Source organism: Hemicordylus capensis, chromosome 2 (genome assembly GCF_027244095.1).
Source record: "Hemicordylus capensis ecotype Gifberg chromosome 2, rHemCap1.1.pri, whole genome shotgun sequence".
Lineage (NCBI taxonomy): Eukaryota > Metazoa > Chordata > Lepidosauria > Squamata > Cordylidae > Hemicordylus > Hemicordylus capensis.
In genome coordinates, this window is record NC_069658.1 from 377,628,762 (window position 1) to 377,650,966 (window position 22,205).

At 45.0% G+C, this 22,205-nt stretch overlaps 1 protein-coding gene and 1 long non-coding RNA gene across 12 annotated transcripts in view; one reads left to right on the forward strand and one right to left on the reverse strand.

The window, feature by feature from the left end:
* The window catches only part of CACNA1A (calcium voltage-gated channel subunit alpha1 A), a 401,410-nt gene that overhangs the window by 207,500 nt on the left and 171,705 nt on the right, over positions 1–22,205 (reverse strand). For all 11 annotated transcript variants that reach the window (XM_053290757.1, XM_053290752.1, XM_053290754.1 and 8 more), the window contains 3 exons: positions 17,034–17,125; positions 15,879–16,031; positions 12,588–12,775 (listed from right to left, as the gene is read on the reverse strand). In XM_053290757.1, the coding sequence (XP_053146732.1) occupies positions 12,588–12,775; positions 15,879–16,031; positions 17,034–17,125 (433 nt within the window). The remainder of the gene's footprint in view (positions 1–12,587; positions 12,776–15,878; positions 16,032–17,033; positions 17,126–22,205) is intronic.
* LOC128342804 (uncharacterized) overlaps positions 2,418–22,205 on the forward strand; it is a 41,835-nt gene continuing 22,047 nt past the window's right edge. The window contains exon 1 of the long non-coding RNA XR_008315179.1: positions 2,418–2,555. This is a non-coding gene — a long non-coding RNA (uncharacterized LOC128342804). The remainder of the gene's footprint in view (positions 2,556–22,205) is intronic.

The window sequence follows — 22,205 nt, forward strand, 5'->3', positions numbered from 1 at the left end:
ACCTGTATCATGTCTCCCCGCAGTCGTCTTTTTTCTAAACTAAAAAGCCCCAGGTGTTGTAGTCTTGCCTCATAAGAAAGGTGCTCTAGGCTTCTGATCATCTTGCTTGCCCTCTTCTGTACCTTCTCCAGTTCAACAATGTCCTTTTAAAGATGTGGTGACCAGAATTGTATGCAGTACTCCAAGTGTGGTTTCACCATAGTTTTGTATAAGGGCATTATAATGTTAGCTGTTTTATTTTCAGCCCCCTTCCTAATGATCCCTAGCATGGAATTGGCCTTTTTCACAGCTGCCGCACATTGAGTCGACACTTTCAACGAGCTGTCCACCACGACCCCAAGATCCCTCTCCTGGTCCATCACCGGCAGCTCGGATCCCATCAGCATATACTTGAAGTTAGGGTTTTTCGTCCCAATGTGCATCACTTTACACTTGCTAACATTGAACCGCATTTGCCATTTTGTCACCCACTCCCCCAGTTTGGAGAGATCCTTTTGGAGCTGCTCACAATCCGTTTTGGATTTCACTACCCAGAAGAGTTTGGTATCATCTGCGAATTTGGCCACATCGCTGCTTACCCCTACTTCTAGATCATTTATGAATAAATTAAAAAGCACCGGTCCCAGTACAGATCCCTGGGGGACCCCACTTCTCACTTCGCTCCATTGTGAAAACTCTCCATTTATACCTACCCTCTGTTTCCTGTATTTCAACCAGTTAGCAATCTATACATGTACTTGTCCCCTTATCCCATGACAGCTAAGTTTCCTCAGGAGTCTTTGATGAGGAACTTTGTCAAAAGCTTTTTGGAAGTCCAGGTAGACTATGTCAACTGAATCACCTTGATCCACACACTCGTTGACACTCTCAAAGAAGTCCAAAAGGTTGGTGAGGCAAGATTTACCTTTGCGGAAGCCATGCTAGCTCACTCCCAGCAGGGCCTGTTCTTCTAGGTGCTTTATAATTTTATCCTTGAGGATGCTTTCCATCAATTTGCCTGGAATGGGCGTTAGGCTAACCGGCCTGTAATTTCTCGGATCACCCCTGGATCCCTTCTTGAAAATCGGTGTTACATTTGCTACTCTCCAGTCCTCTGGTACAGAGCCCGATTTCAGGGATAAGTTAAATATTTTAGCAAGGAGGTCGGCAATTTCACATTTGAGTTCTTTGAGGACTCTTGGATGGATGCCATCCGGCCCTGGTGATTTGTTAGCTTTCAGTTTTTCCAGACAGTTTAGAACATCATCCCTTGTCACTTCTATCCGACTCAGCTCTCTAGCCTCCATCCCTAAAAAGCCTGGTTCAGGAACAGGTATGTGCTCAGTATCCTCTGCCGTGAAGACAGATGCAAAGAACTCATTCAGCTGATCTGCAGCCTCCATATCCTCCTCAATAATCCCTTTCACTCCCTCATTGTCCAATGGTCCAACTGCCTCCCTGGCAGGTTTCCTGCTTCTGATGTACTTAAAGAAGTTTTTGTTATTCCCCTTGATACTTTTGGCTAAATGTTCCTCAAACTCTCTTTTTGCCTCCCTTATTGTCACCTTGCATTTCTTTTGCCAGAGTTTGTGTTCCTTTCTGTTCTCTTCGTTTGGACAGGCCTTCCAATTTTGGAAGTAAGTCTTCTTCCCTTTTATGGCTTTCTTGACGGTACCCGTTAGCCATGCTGGCATCCTCCTGGACTTAGTGGTACCTTTCCTCCTTTCAGGTATACAATCTAACTGGGCTTCTAGTATTGTGGTTTTGAGTAAACTCCATGCACTCTGGAGCGAAGTGACTCTCCTGATTTCCCCCCTCAGCTTTCTTTTCACCATACTCATCATTCTGGAGAAGTTTCCTCTTCTGAAATTCAAAATGTCTGTGTTAGACATCCTTGGTGATTCTCTCCCCGCATGTATGCTGAATTTGATGGCACTGTGGTCACTGTTCCCTAAAGGGTCGATGACACTGACATCATGCACCAGGTCCTGGGTGTCACTCAGAATTAGATCCAAGGTCGCCTTCTCTCTGGTTGGTTCCATGACCAACTGTTCTAGGGCACAGTCATTTAGCGTATCTAGAAATTTGGCCTCTTTGTCCTGATTTGAATGTGAATTTACCCAGTCTATGTGTGGGTAGTTGAAATTAAACCAACATTATTTTTTTAAGGGATGTTTTGTCCACTTACTTTTGTGCCATTTTTATCTTTTTTTTAAATGCTCGGGTCCCGTGCCAACAACTTTGCATTCTTCTGAGGGGAAAATCTAGACTTGGGTCTTGCAGAGGCCATTTGAGCATGTGCGGTGGCCATTTTTGCTTTCAGCAGCCCTTTTTTAATGTAAGAAATAGCTGCTGCACATGCTCAAATGGCCCCTGAGAGTTCCTATGCCTTGCCAGGCCTCGCAGAGGCCTTCTGAGCATGTGCGTCACGCAATGATCTTTGTAGGCCCAAACAGGCCTGAAAATTAGCCTGAGACAGGCTGCGGCAGTGATCTAAGAGGCCGTTGGGGGGAGGGGGAACCTTTGCAGACCCCCCCGCTCCACAGCCCTTAGGAAGCCCCCCAAAGAGGCTACAGGTAATTTTTTTAATTTTTTTTTAAAATCTGCGAATTGGGGAGGGGGTGGGGAGCAGCATGGCACTGGCGTCCCCCCAGTGGCACCTTGGGCACGTGCCCTGGCTGCCCCCCCTTACTTCTGAGTTTGGACTTACTTCTGAGTTTGCGCTGCATATTTCAAGCAAAACTGTACGCTACCTGTTGGATAGGCAATGCTTATGTTTTGCATTCAGAGTGATCAGATTTTCTAATAATAAACCTATGTTATCTGCTAAGGGGCACGAATCTCCGTGCCTTCCTATGTACTTGTGTACTGTGTTACTGAATGGATAGCCTGGTTTTATGTGAGAAACTGTTGCACATCCAAATCCTATGGAAGCTAAAGGGAACACCTATTTGAGGTGACAATAGCTGATGATTACAGTTTGGAGAATTTGTTTAGTGTCAACAGGATGTGGGTCCAAGACTAGGAGGTTGCAAAAAACAAATAACCCATTCTCTCACCCCACTTGATTCTGGATCTCCTACAGGGCCATTTTAGATCAATTTTGTTTTCCCTCCTCTTCCTAAATTGTAGCAGGGGTTCAGGAATCCCTGTCAGTCTAGAGCAGGCTTGCTCAACTTTGCCCCCCCCAGCTGTTTTTGGACAACTCCCCCCATAATTCCCAGCCATAGTGGCAAATAGCCATGGATTATGTTAGTTGTAGGAGGGCTGAATTTGAGCAGCCCTGGTCTAGAGTGATGCATCTTCCCCATGGCAGTTGAGTCATGCCATCTTGTACCTTAGCCATACACTACCCACAAGCTGAGAAGAACATCTAAAAGGGAGAAAAGGAAGGGCTTGAATTGTATTGACCCCTTAATTCAAAGAGTGGGGATATGTTTTCTAGCTGCTTCCCTCATACACTCAAGAAAATCTTATGTAGATTTAACTAAATATTTACTCAGTAACAACTCCATTGACTCCTCCCCCAAAATCTCTACAGGATCCCTTCTAGGACAAATGTCCAAACCAACTGCAAAAGATAACTGGATAGGATACAACACATCCCTCCCCATTATATAACCAAAAATTGAATTGATTAAAAATTTAGTGACAAAGTCCTGAAGTCTTTTAGGTGGTCTCCGGTCACACACACTTTTCCTGTGTCTTGGGTTCTTTGGCATTGGAGCTGTTTGTTCTTTTGGTACCAAGGATTGTCCATCACTTTCATCAGCCTCATCTGCGAGGTCAAAATGGAGGCAAGATCAAATTTCTCTTCAGTTCTTCTCTTGAGATCAGAACTGCCTTCCCTCTTGTCCCTTCTTTCATAATATGCATACTGGAAAGTCTTGAACTGTTCCATTTCTTTCCATCATCCAATAGGACAGAATCTCCTCAGATTCCAATTATTTGTTTTGGTTCAAACTATCAGGAACATCCCTTTCTCGCTTTATAAGGTAGCCCTACTCGAACAAAGTCCCCCACCTGAAATGTTCACTCTTTTGCACCCTGTTTCTGATCTACAATTTATATTTTCGTTGCTTCTCCCTTATCTGATCACGAATCTCTGCATCCTCAGACTGAGATAGCACAGAAAGCCCTATCAGTTGTTGCCATTGGGTAAATTTGGTGGTAGCTTCTTTGCATTCAAATGGTATTTTCCTGTAGTAGAATGAGTAGTAGTGAGATAAGCAAATAATGTTTCACGGAATGCCTCTTTCCACGGTTGGTGTGAACTTTCCTTCACTAATCTGTTCATTCTTTCCATTAAGCCATTCCCTTGAGGATGGTACAAGGAAAGAGTCTTGTGTATTATCCCATGATTACACAAATATTGCAGCATTACAAAGGAGGTAAGTTGTGTCCAATTGTCAGACACCAGTTCTTTAGGAAGACCTTCTCTCACAAAAACTGCAGCCATGAACTGGATCAATTTGTTTATAGTAATGTTGTCAGCAAATGAAACTTCTGGCCACCTGGAATAGTAATCCACCATCATAACAACAAATATTTGCTTTGTGGGTTGGTTATCATAAGGCCCCATTATATCCAGAGCAAGTTTTCACCAGGGACCATTGGGATACTCTACTGGAGTAAAGGGGGTGGGAAAGGTCTTTTGCCATTTGTCAGATACGGCACAAACCATACATGCCTGGTTACATCTTCAACGTCTTTGTCCATACCTGGCCATCAAAAACTCTCTCTGATTCACCTTTTAGTCAAGTTCATGCCCAGGTGACCTTTGTGGGCAATTTCGATCACTTTTGCTTGTAAGGAGGTTTGGGCCAAATGATCAGTCCTCAGCACCAACTCATTGAGAAGGGACAGCTCACTCATTATGTACATGGATGGTTGAAGATGTTCAGGTACCTTGTATCTGCATGGCCATCCATTAGTTATGTAAGGTTTAAATTCAATAATCACTTGATCAGCACTGCGAACAGGTTTCCATTCAGAGGTAGTGGTCACTCCATGAGTGGATGAAGCTATTTGCGCAATTACTACTCGTTCGTCCTTCTGGGATCTCCTCTTGGCCTGGAAGTGGAAGTCAAGATAAACAATCTGCAGTTGTATTCCGAAGACCTAGAAGATATTTCACCTGGAAATCAAAATCCATAAGGCTGGTGATCCATTTGGCTTCTCTTGGGGTTGCTTGACTTGATCCCCGAGTAGTAAATAAAGCAGACGAGTTTACAGTCTGACCATAAAGTAAATTTTATGCCCCACAAGTAAGTCCTGAAGTGCCTCACCGCCCAGAAATACGTTATAGCTTCTTTTTCAGTGGCAGAATACATCTTCTCGGATGCAGTAAGCACTCTGGATACAAAGGCAACTGTCACGTTCCTGTCCGCTTTATGCTGGGTCAGGACAGCACCTAGACCATATTCAGAAGCATCAGTGGTTACAATAGTGTGCCTCCGATGGCAAAAGAAGTCAGAGCAGGGCTTTCAGCAATGGCTGATTTGATTGTCTGAAAACTAGCCTTGCAAGATGTATCCCAGTTAAATGCTACATTAAAAAAAAAAAGATACAATGGGGCAATCCTGCTTTCAATGCTGGAGGGAAGGGGGAAACCCACACTTGCCAGAATGGGATATGCAGGGAGGGCAAAGCATGCTGGAGGTCTGTCCAACTATGACCAGGGAAGATGTTGCGAAGGGAGACCACGGCAAAGCAGTCCAGCCAAACCCATCACAAAACTGCTGCAGGCAGCTTGCTGCCCAGGGGGCTCACACACTCATTAGAGGGCCAGTCTACTGGAGATATGCCTGTGCCCGCCAAGGCACCATCCCCACCCGTGGACTCCAAGCTCACAACCTGAGCCACCCACTTAACCACTTGAGAATCCAAGGGGGCCAAGCTCAGGTGGGGGCCCCCAAATCTCTTTGTTAAAAAATAGGGGGGGGGAATCTCCCCTCCCTCTCCCCAAATCCCTCTGAAGCCTTGCACCCACTCCAGAGGACATAATCACACCTTATGTGCCACAGCCTGGCCATGTACATGACCGTGGGGTGGGCCAACGAGATAGTACATTCACTCACATTTTTAAATCCCAGGTCTGGTCTATCTGTGCACTGTATGCGGATAAGCAGGTGCGGGGGATCGCGGGAGAAGATACTCCCCTGACCCTGGTCACCTGCAGGGGCCGCTGGTGATGGCGCACCTGTGCATAAGTGCGAATGGCCAGGCGGGGGCTGGTTTCCAAGGCGCCTTGGCCACCATTCCCGGGAACAGGAAAGCAGTCGTAGGGATACCCCTGCCCACCACTTCACAACACAGCACTACTTGGAGCACCCATGGCCTGACACTCTCATGAGTGGGCATAGTCCGCATGGCCATTTCATTGCCACTCTCATCATCATGTCTTGATGAGGAGTAACTAGGGCTTTGCTCATGAGTAACCGAGGGGTGTAACCCCTCCCCACTTCCCCACCCTTGTTTTTTTTTGGGAAAAACAGAACAGATCCCCCCCAAACCTCCCCACCCTCTTCCCCTGTGCTTTTTAAGCACCCAGAGGCCATCTAGATGCTCCATTTCCCCTTGCCCTGGTATGTATGTATGTATGTTGTGGAGGGGCTGACATTCCTAGATCACAAGACTAGGAATGTGATCTCCAGGGTAGCACTCCTCAAGTTGCAACCAAGAAAAGAGCCTTGCTCTGTTCAGAGCACCTATGACCTGCCACTCTCCTGAGGGAGGTATTAGCTGGAGAAGGGGATGTGTTGCCATCTGGTATCTTAGTAGATTTGTCCAGGCAATTCTCTCCACTCTGATGATCCATCCCATGAGCTGTCTAGGGCTGTCCCTGTGGCCTTTCACGCTCATGCCTGGCCACTGAGCCCTGGATTGGGTGTCTGGATCGCTGAAGAAGGATCTCAGTTGACTCAAGACTGTCCTTAGTGACGGTCCCTGAGAAAGGAGCAACAGTCATATATGTCCAACAGATACAAGCAAGCCTTTGGGGGATGGACCACCAAAAGGGGAAGGGCTGGGCCCTATTCTGGGTTCTATTCTGTGAAAAGAACAGAACTTGGCTGCTTGAGCATCCCTTCTGGGGCGCTGCATTTCAGACCCTGCCAAAAGCACTCCCATGCAAACCATTTGCTTGGACAGTGCAGACACCAGGCTGCGGCACAGACCCTTAGACTGATTCAAAATTCCCTGTGCTGGCTGAGCATGCCACCGTATGCAGAACTCCCAGTGCAGGTATCAGTGGGAGAGGGCATCCCCAGGTTCCAGCTGCCCCAGAACTGGGTTGTCACCCCTGGGGGCCGTGGGTTGGGGTGCACATCTCCACATTGGCTGGCAGGCTGACAGGGCACAGGGTTTGACAGTCGCTTGGCAGCAGTCACTGAAACCAGGACAGCACTTGCCCAAGTACCAGCTTTCCTGCATAGAGCATCCTCCCTTTTCCCCCTTAGTCCTCACTCTTGTGAGAGAGAAGTCTGTGGGATAATGTTGCAGCTTACAACACGAATACCATTGCGTAGTACACTAGTACCATCGTGTAAATTTGAAATTAGTCCTCATGGACACTTCTTCTCATGAGGAAGTCATGGAGCAAATATTCCCACCTGGGGAAGGGGCTGCCCCCATTCCCCACCCTTTCTGTGTAAAAAATATAACTTGGCTGCTCCAGCTTCCCTGCTTGGGTCTGCCTTTGGCTCCACCCCCCCACGCCATGATAGGTTGCCCTGCTTGTGCTGCCACTTAGAGTGCTTGTGGACATACATGACTGTTGCTCCTTTCTCAGGGAGCAGAGCACTGAGTGCCCACCCTGTCATCCCATGCCCTCGCCCTGCAGCTTGCTGGGTGTGGGGAGCAAGGGACAAAGTTGGAATGGAGGATGTCCCTGAGCGGCTTTGTGGCTTGACAGGCTGGCCAGTCTGGCATGGGGCATGGCAGCGTCCCTGTCGCCTGGCAACTCCAGAGCTGCACAGCTGACAGGAGGGGGCGTGGCCTTTTTTCAGAGTGGCTGTCAGTGAGAAGAGCCGAAAGCAGGGAGCAGCCACATCCCTGTGGTGGGTCTGTGCCACCAATTCTATGACTGGGCCTTGGACATGGGCACAAAACCATGGTTATAGCTGAGTCTGCAGTCAGGTGTAATGCTTCAGTGCAGTTGTCGGCGGTGAAGCTTAGAAAAACCCGAAGGTCCCAACTGGAGTTTGGCGGGGCAAAACAGAGTTTGCTTTTGGCCCGTAACCATGATTTTGTGCGTTCAGGTGTACTGCAGTTACAACCTCAGCTAGCTATAACTGCGGTTACAGTGTACATGTGAATCAGGCCATTGTGTGTCCCAAGTGCATCAAAGAGGGTGTGGAAAACTGACATTTCTCTGTGGAGGTAGCAAGTCCGCGTTGTTGGAGTTTTCTTAAGACTACTGTCAGTTTAGCATCATGCTTCAATGGTTTTGCCATACACTAAAATGTCATCCTGAAAGTAAGTGATGCCATCTGTAGTCCCCCAAAATGCATGCATCATTTGTTAAAATGTCGAAGCTGCAGAGACTAATCCAAAATACCCTCTGGGGTAATGAAGGCTGTGTATTTGAGAACTTTTGAGCAGAGGAATTTAATGATAGGCTGAAGACAAATCCAAAGTTGTAAACACTGAGGCCTGTTTCAGAATAAGCAGCATTTCAATGATATTAGGTAATGGATGACAATCCACTACCATATTGGAGTTCACATCTCTTAAATCTATGCACATTTGAAGTGTACCATTTGATTTTTGTACAAGAACAATTGGAGAGACCCATTCTGATGAATCAACAGGTTCTATAATATCAGTATGCTGTAGTCTTAAGAGCTCCTCTCTAAGTGGTTGGCACAATGTTATGGGTATGTTTTTCACTTTGTGTTGTGAAGATATTGCATTTGCCTTCATCTGAATTTTATGTCTGAAATGTATGGCAGTGCCAGGAGTATCAGCAAAAACATTTGAGAAACCAGCAATCATATCAGCATATGGATTCTCCATCATCTGTAATATGGGTTCCGTACTATTTGGGTTTAACACTATCCGTAGATCTTTCTGATGTTTCCATTCCAATTTTGAGACTCTTTTGTGACACGCAGACTTTCCCTTCTGCAGTGTGTCCTTTGTATTCCAGGATAGCAATGAAATATCAGTTTATGGCATATTAAGGGGAACCTCTGTATCCCCATGGGTGGATGACTGAAGGCTGCTGGTGCACATCTGATATAGTAAGGAGTTTCTTGTACAGCAGATGGGAAATTACAGTGTACGGAGAACCAGAATCAGCCAGCATCTGCACTTCATGGCTATTATGTAATTACCTCACAATGTGGAGGAGGCATCTTCCAATGTGGTGGAGGATTTCAGGAAGTGGGTTTTGGGGTACCAAAGAGAGCGATTTGGCACAGTGAAGAACATTTTCTGCCCTCCTAGCCATCTCTATAGCTTTATCCAAGGTAGGTTTCTGCTCCAGTAGCAGTTTTTCACGCAGTTTGAAACAATCTGATCCCTGATCATTTCATCAGTAAAGTTGGCAAACTCACAGTTTACACTTAAGGCATGCAATGCTGTGACATACTGATCAATAGATTCACCAGGGAGTTGGGCTCTAGAACTTGTAACGTTCAGCAATCACATTCAAAGTAGGGTTGAAATGATTATCTAAGGTTTGAAGAATAGCTTCATAAGAATTGGCATCTCCTTTCAAGTTGGCAGGAAAGGGCAAATGATCACATATTATCTGGTCTTCAGGGCCCAGGCAATAAAGCAATACAGTGTATAGCCTTCTGCTTTGCTGGAGTAAGATCAGGGCTCTGTATGGTGAGGAAGTAATTGCAGAAATAGGACATCTATTTTTTCCAGGGAATAGTAGGTTCTCCCTAGGGCGGACAAGAAAAAAAAGGTGGTGGTGGGATCTGAACCCTGCTGCAGTGGGCATCCAGTGAACAAGAGAGTTCAGGACTAATAATGAAAAAGTACCTTCAGAGGTTATGTCAGGAAGCTGGAGAAACCAGCAGCAGCAGCGATAACAGAATGCAGTAGTTCAGTTATGTAGGCCCCGTAATGCAATGAAATGAAGTTGCAGAAATATTCACAGATAACAGCTTTGCAGGCTCACACACTTAGCTGGTTCAAAATCTTTTCGCAAAATGTTTTATAGCTGCTTCCCTCACAAACACAAGGTAATCTTATATAGATTCAACAAAGTTTATTCAGAAGTGACTCCGTTTTCTCCTTCCCCTCCCTTTTCCTTTCAGACTCCACCCCCCACCCCCACTCTTTACAGGATCCCCCCTGGGACAAATGTACAACAAACAAAGAAACAAACAAAACGCAAAAGATAACTTGATAGTAGGGATGTGCATGAACCTTCTTAAGGAAGTGCTGAAGCTGCTGGGGAACCTGCAGCCAAAGCAGTTTGGCGGGGCGGGGAGTGATTCCCTTAAGAAGCAGGTCCTTACCTGCTCCACCTCTTTTCCAGGTGCAGGGTCCGCTCTACCAATGGCTGCACGTGGCTGTTCCCTGCAGCCTGTGCACAGCGTCGCCATTTGCGTGGTCAGCATAGTTTTGCTGCCCAAGCAAATGGCTGCTGTGGATGTTTTCCTGCTTCTTAAGGGAACCACTCCCTACCTTGCCCATGGCTGCCCTAGCCCGTTCGAGCACATCCCTACTGGAGAGGCTACAACAGAGTATCATGATTAGAGATACAGTACTACAACTGATTAGACCTAGGTATCTCCAACAGCTGCACAGTATTGCCTGTGTGACTGCAGATCTTTTGGAGCAGATCCGACAGCCACCATTTCCCCCATAACAGTAACTATATTATAGAACCTAGCATTGTTTACTGGTCAGAGGGCAATCAACAGGAATATTTGATTTGTTCATCAACCCTCCCCTAGTCCTGATCAGTACAGTTTCATTCCTATTGGAAGAGGAGAAGGGTAATCTCTCTATACTGAGATGTGGCATTGATTCCTCATGTTTGGGGCTGTGGCTAAGGTGCAATCACAGATGAGGAGGCACCAGAGCTCAGTGACAGTACAGGCTTTCTGCAGGCACGGCATCCCAAGTTCTCACAAAAAGGATCTCAAGTAGCACAGCTGGGAAATACCATTTGTTGCCTTAGATCCTGGAGAGCTGCTGCTAGTATACTGGGTTAGATGGACCAATGGTCTGACTCAGTATAAGGCTGCTCCTTATGTTCATATCCAATCTAGACACACAAACACCTGAATATAGAGAAGGAGCTAATTTGCAAATACTCAGTAAGAGCTTATTTACTAGTGAAAGAGCTGAAGCCTTAGAAAGAAAAGAGACACAAGCAATGTACGCTGCCTACAAATGAGTGAAGAAGATTCAAAAGTCCTGGGCGCTTTCCAGATTAGACCCCGCAATGGGGTCACGTCGCATCTCAGAAGTGTGCTTCCACACTTCCTGTGTCGTGATGCCGCAGTCCCTATGCAGACAACAGGGTGCCGTTCACATTTCCAGTGCCTTGTTTAGGATTTAATAGCTGTGATATAGAGCAAGGATGTCGTATATCCAGCGTAAAGAAGTTGCTTTTGGGGGGGTTGTTAATTTTGTGAGACTGCTCCCCCTGTTGTTTACATTTCGAATGCGACTTGCCTGAATGGAGGCATTTTGCTGCTGTTGAGCAGTTGTCTGGAAAGCGCCCTGATTCACTATTTTACTCCAAATGAAAAGACAGTTGTCCTTTCATCAACATTAGGACAGTACCTACATTAGGGGTGTGCAGAGCCAGTTCAAACTGAACCAGCCAGGTTTGACTGGTTCAAGGTCAAAACTGGACCAAGCCCGAACTGAACTGGGCCCAGTTTGGACAAAACGGTTCAGCCAGCTATGCTTGTAAAGGGGAATCTGGTAATGATTCCCCATTACAAGTAAAGGTGATTCCTTTCTCTAAGTGGGTTGAAAGGGTGGGCAGTGGGGTAAGGCGAGAGGGCAGTCTTACCAGCAGCCTGGTGGTGGCTCCTCTAGGCCCCGCTGCCACTCCCCACCAGCAATGTGGGCTGGTGGCAGCCCATGCTGCTGAGGAGGGAGCACCAGCAGGACCTAGAGGAGCCGCTGCCACCTCCACTGCACTGCCGGCAGTAAGGTGCCCTATTGCCCATCCCCCACCCAGCCTTTGAATCCTTTTAGAGTTAGGAATCCCCTTTGCTTGAATTAGGGAATTCTTACCAGATTCCTCTTTATAAGCATAGCCACCTGAACCGGTTCAACCCAGTTCGACTGCACAAACCAAACCACCGGCCAGTTCTAGTGAACCGGTGTGCGGACCAGTGGTTCATTCATATTCAGTTCATTCAAATTCGGTTCATTCAAAGAACATGCACACCCCTAGTGTACATTCTTCCACCCGAAGTTACCAACTGTTTGAAGGATAATCAATAAAAATTTTCTTTTTGTTGGCTCCAGTTCATTCTGCAGGCAAATACATCCGTTTGTTAATACATTTTTTAATAACTGATAGTGATGACCCCATCTCATTTGGCCTGATCCTAGGCCAAAGGGGACATTTATGAGATGTACCAAGCTACCATACCACACATGTGTAGGATACTACTCACATCATAAAGGAGGTTGGTCCACCCTTCCATGGTGATACACTGGAAGACAGTCAGCACGGCAAACAGGATGTTATCGAACTGTGTGATCCCGTAGTTGGGTCCATCCCAATACTCGGCACACTTGGTCCCATTAGGACAGGGGCGTGCTGCTTCGTCCGTTCCACATGGAACTTCATACTTGATTTCACCTGGAGGAAAAGGAGGTCCCTAGTAAGACTGTGGCAGGAAAGTGAGTGGGAGCAAATAAGTATTTTTCCTCCAAAAGGTGAACTACTTGCAAGTGCATACAGACATAAATAAAACTCAGCAGCCAGTATGTTTTTTAGCCCCAGCAGGAGAAGCCCACATCACTCTGCTTTTGCTCTTCAACAGACATGCTGACTGCAATTTCCACATCAGTTTTCCTTCTCCCCCTTGTGCTTCTGGTTGGCCACTTTGTTTAAAGTACTGTTTTTATTATTATACATTTAAAAACTATTTAAAAACAACAGCGCCATTTTTTTTCAAGCTGAAAAACTGCTTCCCTGGGGTGGAAGGAGGGTGCTTTGCGAGGTCTGGGGTTCCCATCCAACCAGTGCTTTACAAGGCTTGTTTGGCTTCAAACAAAGACACAACTTATCCTCCCTGATCTCAATTCTCATGGGAAGGTTATAACATAATGACATCACCATGGCTAGAGTGCTTCCCAGAGCCGAGTTGCTCTTCTTTCTATGCACACTGTGTGTACTCTAAGCCACCATGTGTTAGCTAATAAGCTTATTCACATAATCAGTAACCGGGCAGAGCAAGTGTCTTGCCCAGGTTTGGGAGCTGTGCATGCTCCTAAATTTTGGTCATGTGTCAACAAAAAATTAGATAGGAGGTAGGGATAGTGATTGTGTGTGAGGTTCCCCCTGGGTAGGAGGGCTCTTCCTCATACCTCATTAAATAGCTGGGTACAGCTGTTGGGTAGGATGGAGATGACCTACCTAACACAAGCCTTGCACATGATCATTTCCCCAGCCTCCTAACTAGGTTTTTGCCGACATATGACAAAAAATCAGGAGCATGCACAGCTCCCAAACCTGGTTAGGACACTTTTCCTACCCAGTTACTGATCATGTGAACAAGCCTGCTGTGTGCTCAGATAGGGGGCTGACCCACGCGCAGAAATCTTTTTCACAAAGATTGTCCCATGTTCTAAATATGCCTGAAATGATTTGCAACTGTTTGTTATGGCAGATGTTCTTCAAGAGATAGGTGAAAAAGGCTGCCTCGTGAAAGAAAATACAGTCCCATAATTCTGTTCTTTAAGCAACAGGAAGCTTTTTGTGTGTGTTTGTTTCATTTTGTTTGCAGTGTCCAGATGGGGGACTCCCCTGTGTAGCTCAGCAGCATGTGCCAAGAGGAGAGAGACTCTAGAAGGGAGAAACAGCCCCAGCTCTGTGTTGCTCTAACATGGCCCACATGCCTCAGCCATCTTTGGGGTTTTGGCTGCTTTGTTTTGGTTGATTTTTTACTTTGCTTTGTTTTAATAGTATAATTATTGTTTTCTAGTTTACTGTAATTTTTAAAGATTATATTATATTGTATACTAGGGATGTGCACAAATAACTTCGGCGCCGGCGGGGATAGTTCTTTAAGGGTGGGGAAGGGGGTACTCACCCCTCCCGCTGCATTTCCCCCGCCAGCGCTCTGTTATCTTTAAGCCCCTCAGGGCAGCAGTGTTCCTCCCTGCCGCCCTATTTCCCCCATTGGCTGGAAGCAGCAAGCGCGCATACACCCGTGTGCCCACTGCGTGCGAGCGCCCGTCTGCCGTGCACGCGCGGGTGCATGCATGCTCGCTACTTCCGGCCACTTCTGGCCGATGGAGGAAATGGCGGGGGGGGGGAGGAACATTGCCACCCTGAGGGGCTTAAAGATAACAGAGCGCCGGTGAGGGAAATGCAGCGGGAGGGGTGAGTACACCCCACCCAGAACTACCCCCGCTGGCGCCGAAATGCCGAACCCCCCCACCGCCAAAATGTTTCGGAGGCCTTTATAATGGCACATGCCTATTGTATACTGTTTTGGAGACCTTCTGGTGGAAACATGGCCTAAAAATATAAATAGATATAAACTTGATCTCTTTCCAAAACCCTGTTATTTGGGTACTTTCTGCCTGAAAAAGGTACAATAAAATATACATATAAAAATTAAACCACTTAAAAGCACTAGAACTAAAGTACCTACTGGAGGTTCAGCTATATAAAGTAAAGCGAATGGCTTTCTTTAGGCCACAAAGGCAGAGGCCACAAGCCTGTGGTCCCAAGAATAGGTGGGTATGATCCATCTGCCTGGACTATCAGCAAGAGATTAGACATTATTTATCTTTATTTCCTGCTCTTCCTACAAGGAGCCCAGAGCAGTGAGCATGGTTATATTTATCCTCACAACAACTCTGTCAAGTAGATAGGCTGAGTGATAAGAAACTGACCCTACAGCCACCTAGTGAGTTCCATGGCTGAATGAGGATTTGAATTTGTTTCTCCCCAGTTCTAGTTCAACATTCTAGCCACCAAGCCATGCTGGCTCCATAATGCTTATGGAGTTAGTATTCAAAGTTAGTTCACATAAATCAGGAGGAGAGATTCTGAACTAATTCACACAGCCCTCCTGCTCAGAGGGAGTGTGGTTAGAAACTGTTTGTTTAACATCCTGATGGACAGTAGTCTTTTGAAAAATGTGTCACAAGGACTAGTGATGGGAGAACTCCTCCTAGTTCATCTCAGAACTGTGCTAGTAAAAAGACAAATTATTCTCCTTCCCAACTTGGATTTCCCCCCTCTCAACCCAATTCCTAGTTTATTTCAGACTCTGTTATCTCCATGATGGTGTTCCTGAGGGCACGACAGACTCAAACTGAACCACCCCGCAACAATGCCCTAGAAATATCCAACTCCCCTCACCTGCCCACCCAGCTGCCTGCCTCCTCACAAGCCCCTTCCCCCCTCCACTTACCTTTCTCATGGCTACAAGGACAGAAAAAGGAGAACAAAAACTGTTTCTCTCTCTCTCCCTCACCCTGATGTTCAGCACATTGTGATGACTGCATGCGGGATGCAAGGAATACTGGAAATTATAGTTTGCTCAGGGCTACTAACCCAAGTCCATCACCCTCCATCCAAATCATATTTAGATTTAGGAGATAAACCTAAAAATGGCTGCCCTACTCAATACATTTTATCCAGTTTTAAAACAAGCCCCCTCCCTTCTCTGTCTGAGCTGGGGTGAGGGGAGAGACAGAGCGAAGCACTGATTCTCTTTACCTACCTGTATGAATGTCCATGCAGGTGGTGTGAAATTTCCCAATATAAAATTCTAACCCTATGATTGCAAAAATAAGGATTGCAAAAAATAGGAGGAGGCCAATTTGTAGCAGAGGTATCATGGCCTTCATGATGGACTTGAGGACGACTTGTAAACCTGCAGTGAAAAGACAGAGGGCAGAGCAAAATTATCAGAAAGCAGGTCCACAAGCATGTGGCTGTCTGCAGTAGCTGTTGGTACAGTCTTCCTTGTGTTCCTTTTTAGACTGTGAGCCCTTTTGGGACAAGCAGCCATCTTATTAATTTTGCTATGCAAACCATTTTGTGAACTTTTTGTTATCCTCTTAGAAGGATTTCAGTAGTATCCTCTGTTCTCCACTCTGTGCAAATCCCCTAATCGCCCCTTTCCACCCTGCAATTCACACACTATTTTACAGAATCCTAATCCAGCAGTAGCAGAGACAGGAAAAGGGAGGGGAAAATAGGATCCCCATCTATACATACCATTTGGCTCTCACCTAAGCCCAGTTCTTCTATTCCTAAACCATCTCATCAGGAGAAAAGGCCAAATGTATGTGCCTAACAAGTGGATATGTTAATAAAGAGAAGACTGGAACAGAGGATCTTTGGCAAAGACTATTTTGGAAGGTCAGCAAAAAAGAATCAGATTTGCTCCAGTTCAGAATTTAGATGGACAGCCATCATGTTTGGCCAACTTCCATTTGTGCAAGACTTTAGTCCTTTTATCTCCAAATCTCTACCAGGGAAACTATTTGGAGACTGAACAAATTCAAGACATTGCTCTCAGCATAAAAGAAATTCAGAAATGAAACATTTCATTTCATATTTCATAGGCCACATTCCTGGCTGGACCTCTGCTTTCTGCAGCTGAAGGATGAGAGACTGAGTCTCAGCAGAAAGATTTTTTGTCTAGGCACCAAGTTCCATGGGGCATTGTAGGGTGTAGGTCTCATCATTCAACTGATGATGGCATGGTTGAATCCTGGAGATGGAAGAAGCTCCTGCTGTCTCAGGGAGATGAAAAGCTACCCAATTTAGCTTATATCCCATAGGAAGATGGTAGGATGGCTGCTTTAAAACACGGTACTTTGGAAAGGTTACAGACTAGTCATAAAACACAAACTGAAGATCAACTTACTTGGGATTCCCGACACTAACTTTAGTGGCCGGAGCACACGAACCGCCCGCAGTGTCCGCAGGTCAAATTCTGTGCCAACTGTTGCCAAGATGCTGTAAAAGAAAAAGTAAGCTTTACTGAGAACTTGGGCCATTTCAATAGAGCAGGGAGAAAACACCGCTTTCCCCATGAAGGCATATGAAATCCTGGCTGTGACTACTTGGGAGTGTGCTGGAAACCTGGGCTCCCTCCATGCATATTTAGGATTTCTGGCTCCCTATTCTTCTAGAGGCTGGAGAATCTGGTTGTTCTAGGGAGTGCATTCACAAGATTCTTGGCCCTGGATTACTCAGGAGGAATTTGTATCACTCCTTAATTCTGTACTGATGCTCACTAATACAGATTAAATAACCAGCAAAGCATTAATTGCATTAAAATGATGGGAGAAATGACCACTCAATAGGGACCAGCCTTCACTACCTTGCTTTTAACAGCGGTCTGAAGTGCAAAAATGAAACACATGAAACTTTCTCCATCAATTTATCTCCACACCAGAAAGTTTCATCTGCTAATGTGTTGGGCTCCCAATCAAGGTTCAGGGCCAGTTAAAAAGCTGGCAATCCTAACTGTGATTAATAAGAACACAAGCTGACATTCTGACTAAATTTACTCACGGAAGTCCCACTGAAATTAAAAGGCGATGTTAGGCATGCTGAATGTATCCTTTTAATTTCAGTGGGACTTCCTCAAGTAAATTTAGTCAGGATGTCAGCCACAGAATATCTGCTGACCATCGGGAATGAGTACCTGTTGAGTAATCCTCCTAAACTAGACCTGTACTCATGTTCAAATGCTTCTTTTTCCATATGAAAATTAGAAATTTTTCCTTTCCTAGCACTGAAGGTAAAGAAAGAACGAACCAGAAGATAAAAATCACATCTCAAGCATCAGTCAAATGAAATGAGATACTTATATGACAAACACTGGCAACTGTAGCTCTGTAAGTATTGGACAGTCACAGTCTGCATGGATGGATATGTGACACTCGAAGCAATTACAAAATGACCCAGTCTTTCCCTACAGCTGAAAGAAAATAGCAGCACCATCCTATTCTGATTAGGAGGCACCATCCCATTTTGCTTAGGAAGAAGGAAGCTGCCTCTTTTTGTTGTAAATCATATGTGGAACACATCATTTAACGCAGCAAACCCATATATCACTATCGGTTCACAGGCAGAAAAAAAATATGCCTGGGAATAACTTGAAGTCAAATCCCTGCTGTTTCTTCAGTAGGTGGGTTGAGAGTCAGACCAAAAGTTCTCCTCTCAAAAATGCAGCTTATAAAATGAATGTGAAGGCAGTTTGTGAAAACAGTGTATGAATGATTAGGAGGCTGAATGGCACTACATAAGAGGGAAGCTTGCTTCACTAAAACAATCCAGTATCTAATTAGACCTTTGATCATTCAATATATCAGTATGGTGAAGAAAGAGATAAAACCTTATAACATATTCTGCAGCTGTTTGGCAAGCGAGGAAGTGGCAAAACTGAAGAGATTGGGGGTTGGGGGGTTGGGAGTTTATTAAGATAACCCTCCCACCCCCTGACAGTGAATGTAGAGCGCTCTTTTATTGGAATAGTTTGGGATCCAGAACATTCAGATAATCAATATCCATGCAGAAGCACCCTCTTTACATTGGGAGATGGGGCTATTTTTCCCAAGGTGGTACTCAGTGCAGAAGATCCCAGAATCAATCCCTGGAAATCTTCCCACCCTGTAGAAAAAACCTGCCCCTTAGCTTCAGTCCTTTCCCTTTTGTTCTGTCTTTAGTTGCCATCCGCAGAGAATAACAGGCTGACACCCTGCTTAAAGCAGCACTTTCTATATTTGAAGACTGTCATGTCTATTTTGTTCATTTTTTCTAGCTAGCAATCATCATTCTCCATAACTGGCTTCCACCCCAACTAGCTAATTTAATCCACCACTCCCTTTCAAAAACCATGACTGATCCCAGGAACTTTGCCTATGACTAGTTTAGTAGTATAAAATAAGATGACAATCATTTTCATTATCTTTTCTTTTTACTGTAATACTTTCAGGATTCTAATAATACAGGCAAGAGGCAAACACACCTGCATCCTTTCACTGATTTTGGTTAAACAGCCCTCTTTCCTCCTGCCTCTTTTTCTTGCCTTTCTCTAACTTAAAAGTGATTGCATTTTAGAGGATAGTAATTGTGTTGTAATGAGATCTCTTGGCTCCGGAATTGGAGTTTTTCTTGCTGTGTTCCTATCTTTTCCTTTTAGTAATTAAAAGCTGACTCAGATGTGCTCAGTGAGCAATTCTGATTAGGAAGCATTTATCTACTCTGGCCATGTGAATCAGCAGAGGGGAGAGAGAAAGGTGTATCTCACAGCCTCAGGCAGTCAAAGAACTCACCAACTTTAGTCTGGCATAATCTATGGCACCTGAGAAACAAGTAAGCACTTATCCTTGAATTCCCATGTTGTTTATATAGCCCAGGGGGGGAATTAGTTGCTAGTCCCTAAATTAGAGCTGGTTCTTGCATTACATAGAAGCAGGAAAAGCAGACAAGGGACTCAGCTTCTTTCCACACCAATATGCAAAGTGAAACATGCTGATCTAAACCAGATAATTGGTAAGATCCAGGAATTCCACAAGTCACCTGGGCCTCACAGATCTGGAATTTAAAGAGATGCTGCTGGGATACAGCAGAACATACTTCTCTTCCTACCAGTGACCTAGAATGCAACAATCTCCATTCCATCTCCACCCCACATCCCATGAAATTCTGCATTAATCCACAGATGTGGTCAAAAGTCATGTGCCTATTTTCATATGTTGGTTTTTAAGACACAAGTAAATGCCAAGTGATAAATAGTAGATCTTGGAGGTGCACTCAAGGAAAAGGATGTTACCTTTTATGTATTCTAAAGTTAATCAGACTAAAGTTATCAAGTGCTCCATTTTTCAGTTTGTCAGAGACTGTGGGACATACACCTTTCTCTCTTTCTTCTCTTGAATACTGTACAAAGATGGAATTTCTTTACATAATGGATACTTAATATATGGAACTCACAGCCACATTATGTAGGGAAGGCCACTAGCACAGATTATGTCAAAAGAGGATTGAGATTATCCATGGAACATATGTCTACGAGCCATGATAGCTGTATGGAACTGTCTCTGGATTCAGGGATAGTGTGCTTCTGAGTACAGTTACATCTATTTATGTTTTGTTTCAGCTGGGGATAGACACCAGGGGATTAAGCCAAAGGCTTCATGGAGAAGTTCATTTTTTGAGGAGCAATTTTAAGGAAGAGACAGTCCTGGGAGGGTGTTTCAGGCATATAAATGGCAGTATCAGATAATAATGTGAAAGAACTATTTATGGAACAGGTGAATGGTGCATCTTGGAGATGAGACATCTGCTGTATGTGGTGATCACCAATGATGTGAAGCTGGGATGGTCATGTGCTCATTTACCTTGCTTTGCTAGAACTTTGTTGGCTCAGATCCAAAGTAAGGAGATCAGAACTCAGCACAGGGCTCCAGTGGGGATGAGGAAACTACAAACTTAGGCAAAAGCTCAATCTTTAGTGTGGACATTAGGCCAGAACTTTCTCTCATAGTAAATGCTGCCCTTCTATGAAAGAGGGAGACGTTGCTGTGGCCTTTGTAAGTATGTAGTAGCTGCAGCCATTCTGAAATTTGTGCCTGTATGAAGCTTGCCTTTCATATGCTTTAGGACCCACTGCTTGAATATATGTGCTTTGTGCTTAATCTGAGAGCTGTTTTAGATATGAAAAACAAGTTTGATTGTGCCGCTGTTGAGCTCTTGGGGCCCGATTTCACATGGCAGACTGTTTTGCCCCCATGTTAATGCATAGGCTTAGGTCTCGGTTAAGAATTCAACTTGGCCAGTCACTCTAAAAAGTTAAATCTAAAAGGACAGTGGCAACATTTTGCCACCTGACTAAAGGAAGAAGGTGTGGGGTGGGGGTGAAAGAAAAAATGGGCATAAAGCATACAGAGGTTCATCCCTGCACTACTTTGAGAAGTCTCACATAATATGCCCTGCCAGTAATGTATTGTTAAACTCAGCAGCTATACAAATGGCACAATACCATCTCTTCGAAGATGGCATTGTGCCAAGGGGGCATGTACCATGTTGAAGCCAGCAAGAAGCAAGTATAGATTTGATTCACAAGCCACCAGCTGGTTCTCAGCAGCCTTGCATTTTTCTATTTTTAATGACACCATTATCAAGGCTACTGAAGCTATAGATGCCTTTAAAATATGATCATCAGGAGCATATTTATAGCAGGGCTTGTGTTAAACAGCCTGCCCTGAAAAAGCCTTGGGTGAAATTGTCACCTCCCTTTCAGCAAGAGAGGAAAAGGTGGTAAGAATGGCTCCTGCATTAGAAATGCACACATATAGCAAGTCATAAGTAAGGCTTTCACCCTTATACATGACATTCCAACCCAAAGTACTGAGATAATATACAGGAGATCACATAACTGCAATGGTCTCATGAGTTAGGGTAGGGTGGCTTTTTAAAGCTCTTTGCCCATTAATAATACTGGGCAGTGCTGTTACCATTGATGATATTGGTAACAGCACTACCAGCAGCCAAACTCAAGTGTGAAAGTCTTGCCACTCTTAAGAGGGGCAGGGGTGGATTTCTAGTTCAGCAGCAGCTTGAAACGAGTTTATTAGTTCAATGCTGCAATCCTAAACATGCCTGACCAGCAGATAGGGCTTGCTGATGGTTAAACACACTTAGGATCTGGATGTCAGTCTTCCAGTCTTACTTGTAAATGAAAAGGGCAGTTCACACCAGGGTTTATTCTAGGCTTTCCCTCCAACTGCACAAGAAGCTGGTTCAGCCCCTGCCATGCCCAATCTGTGACCAACTCTCAAACATTTCTTATTGAAAAAGGAAAACAAAAAGGGGAAACATTAACATAGGGAGGAGAAAATGAGAATGAATGGAGACCTTGGGGTGGGGGTGGTGAGAGAGAGAGGGAGGAGAGAAGGGTGGAAAAAGGGGCCCTGCAAATAATAAATGAGATTATCATAAATTATAGATGAGATTATCTTCCTTCCCAAACTATAATTGAGGACTGAGATATTTTTTTCTACAGTTCTCCTCCTCATTAAACCCC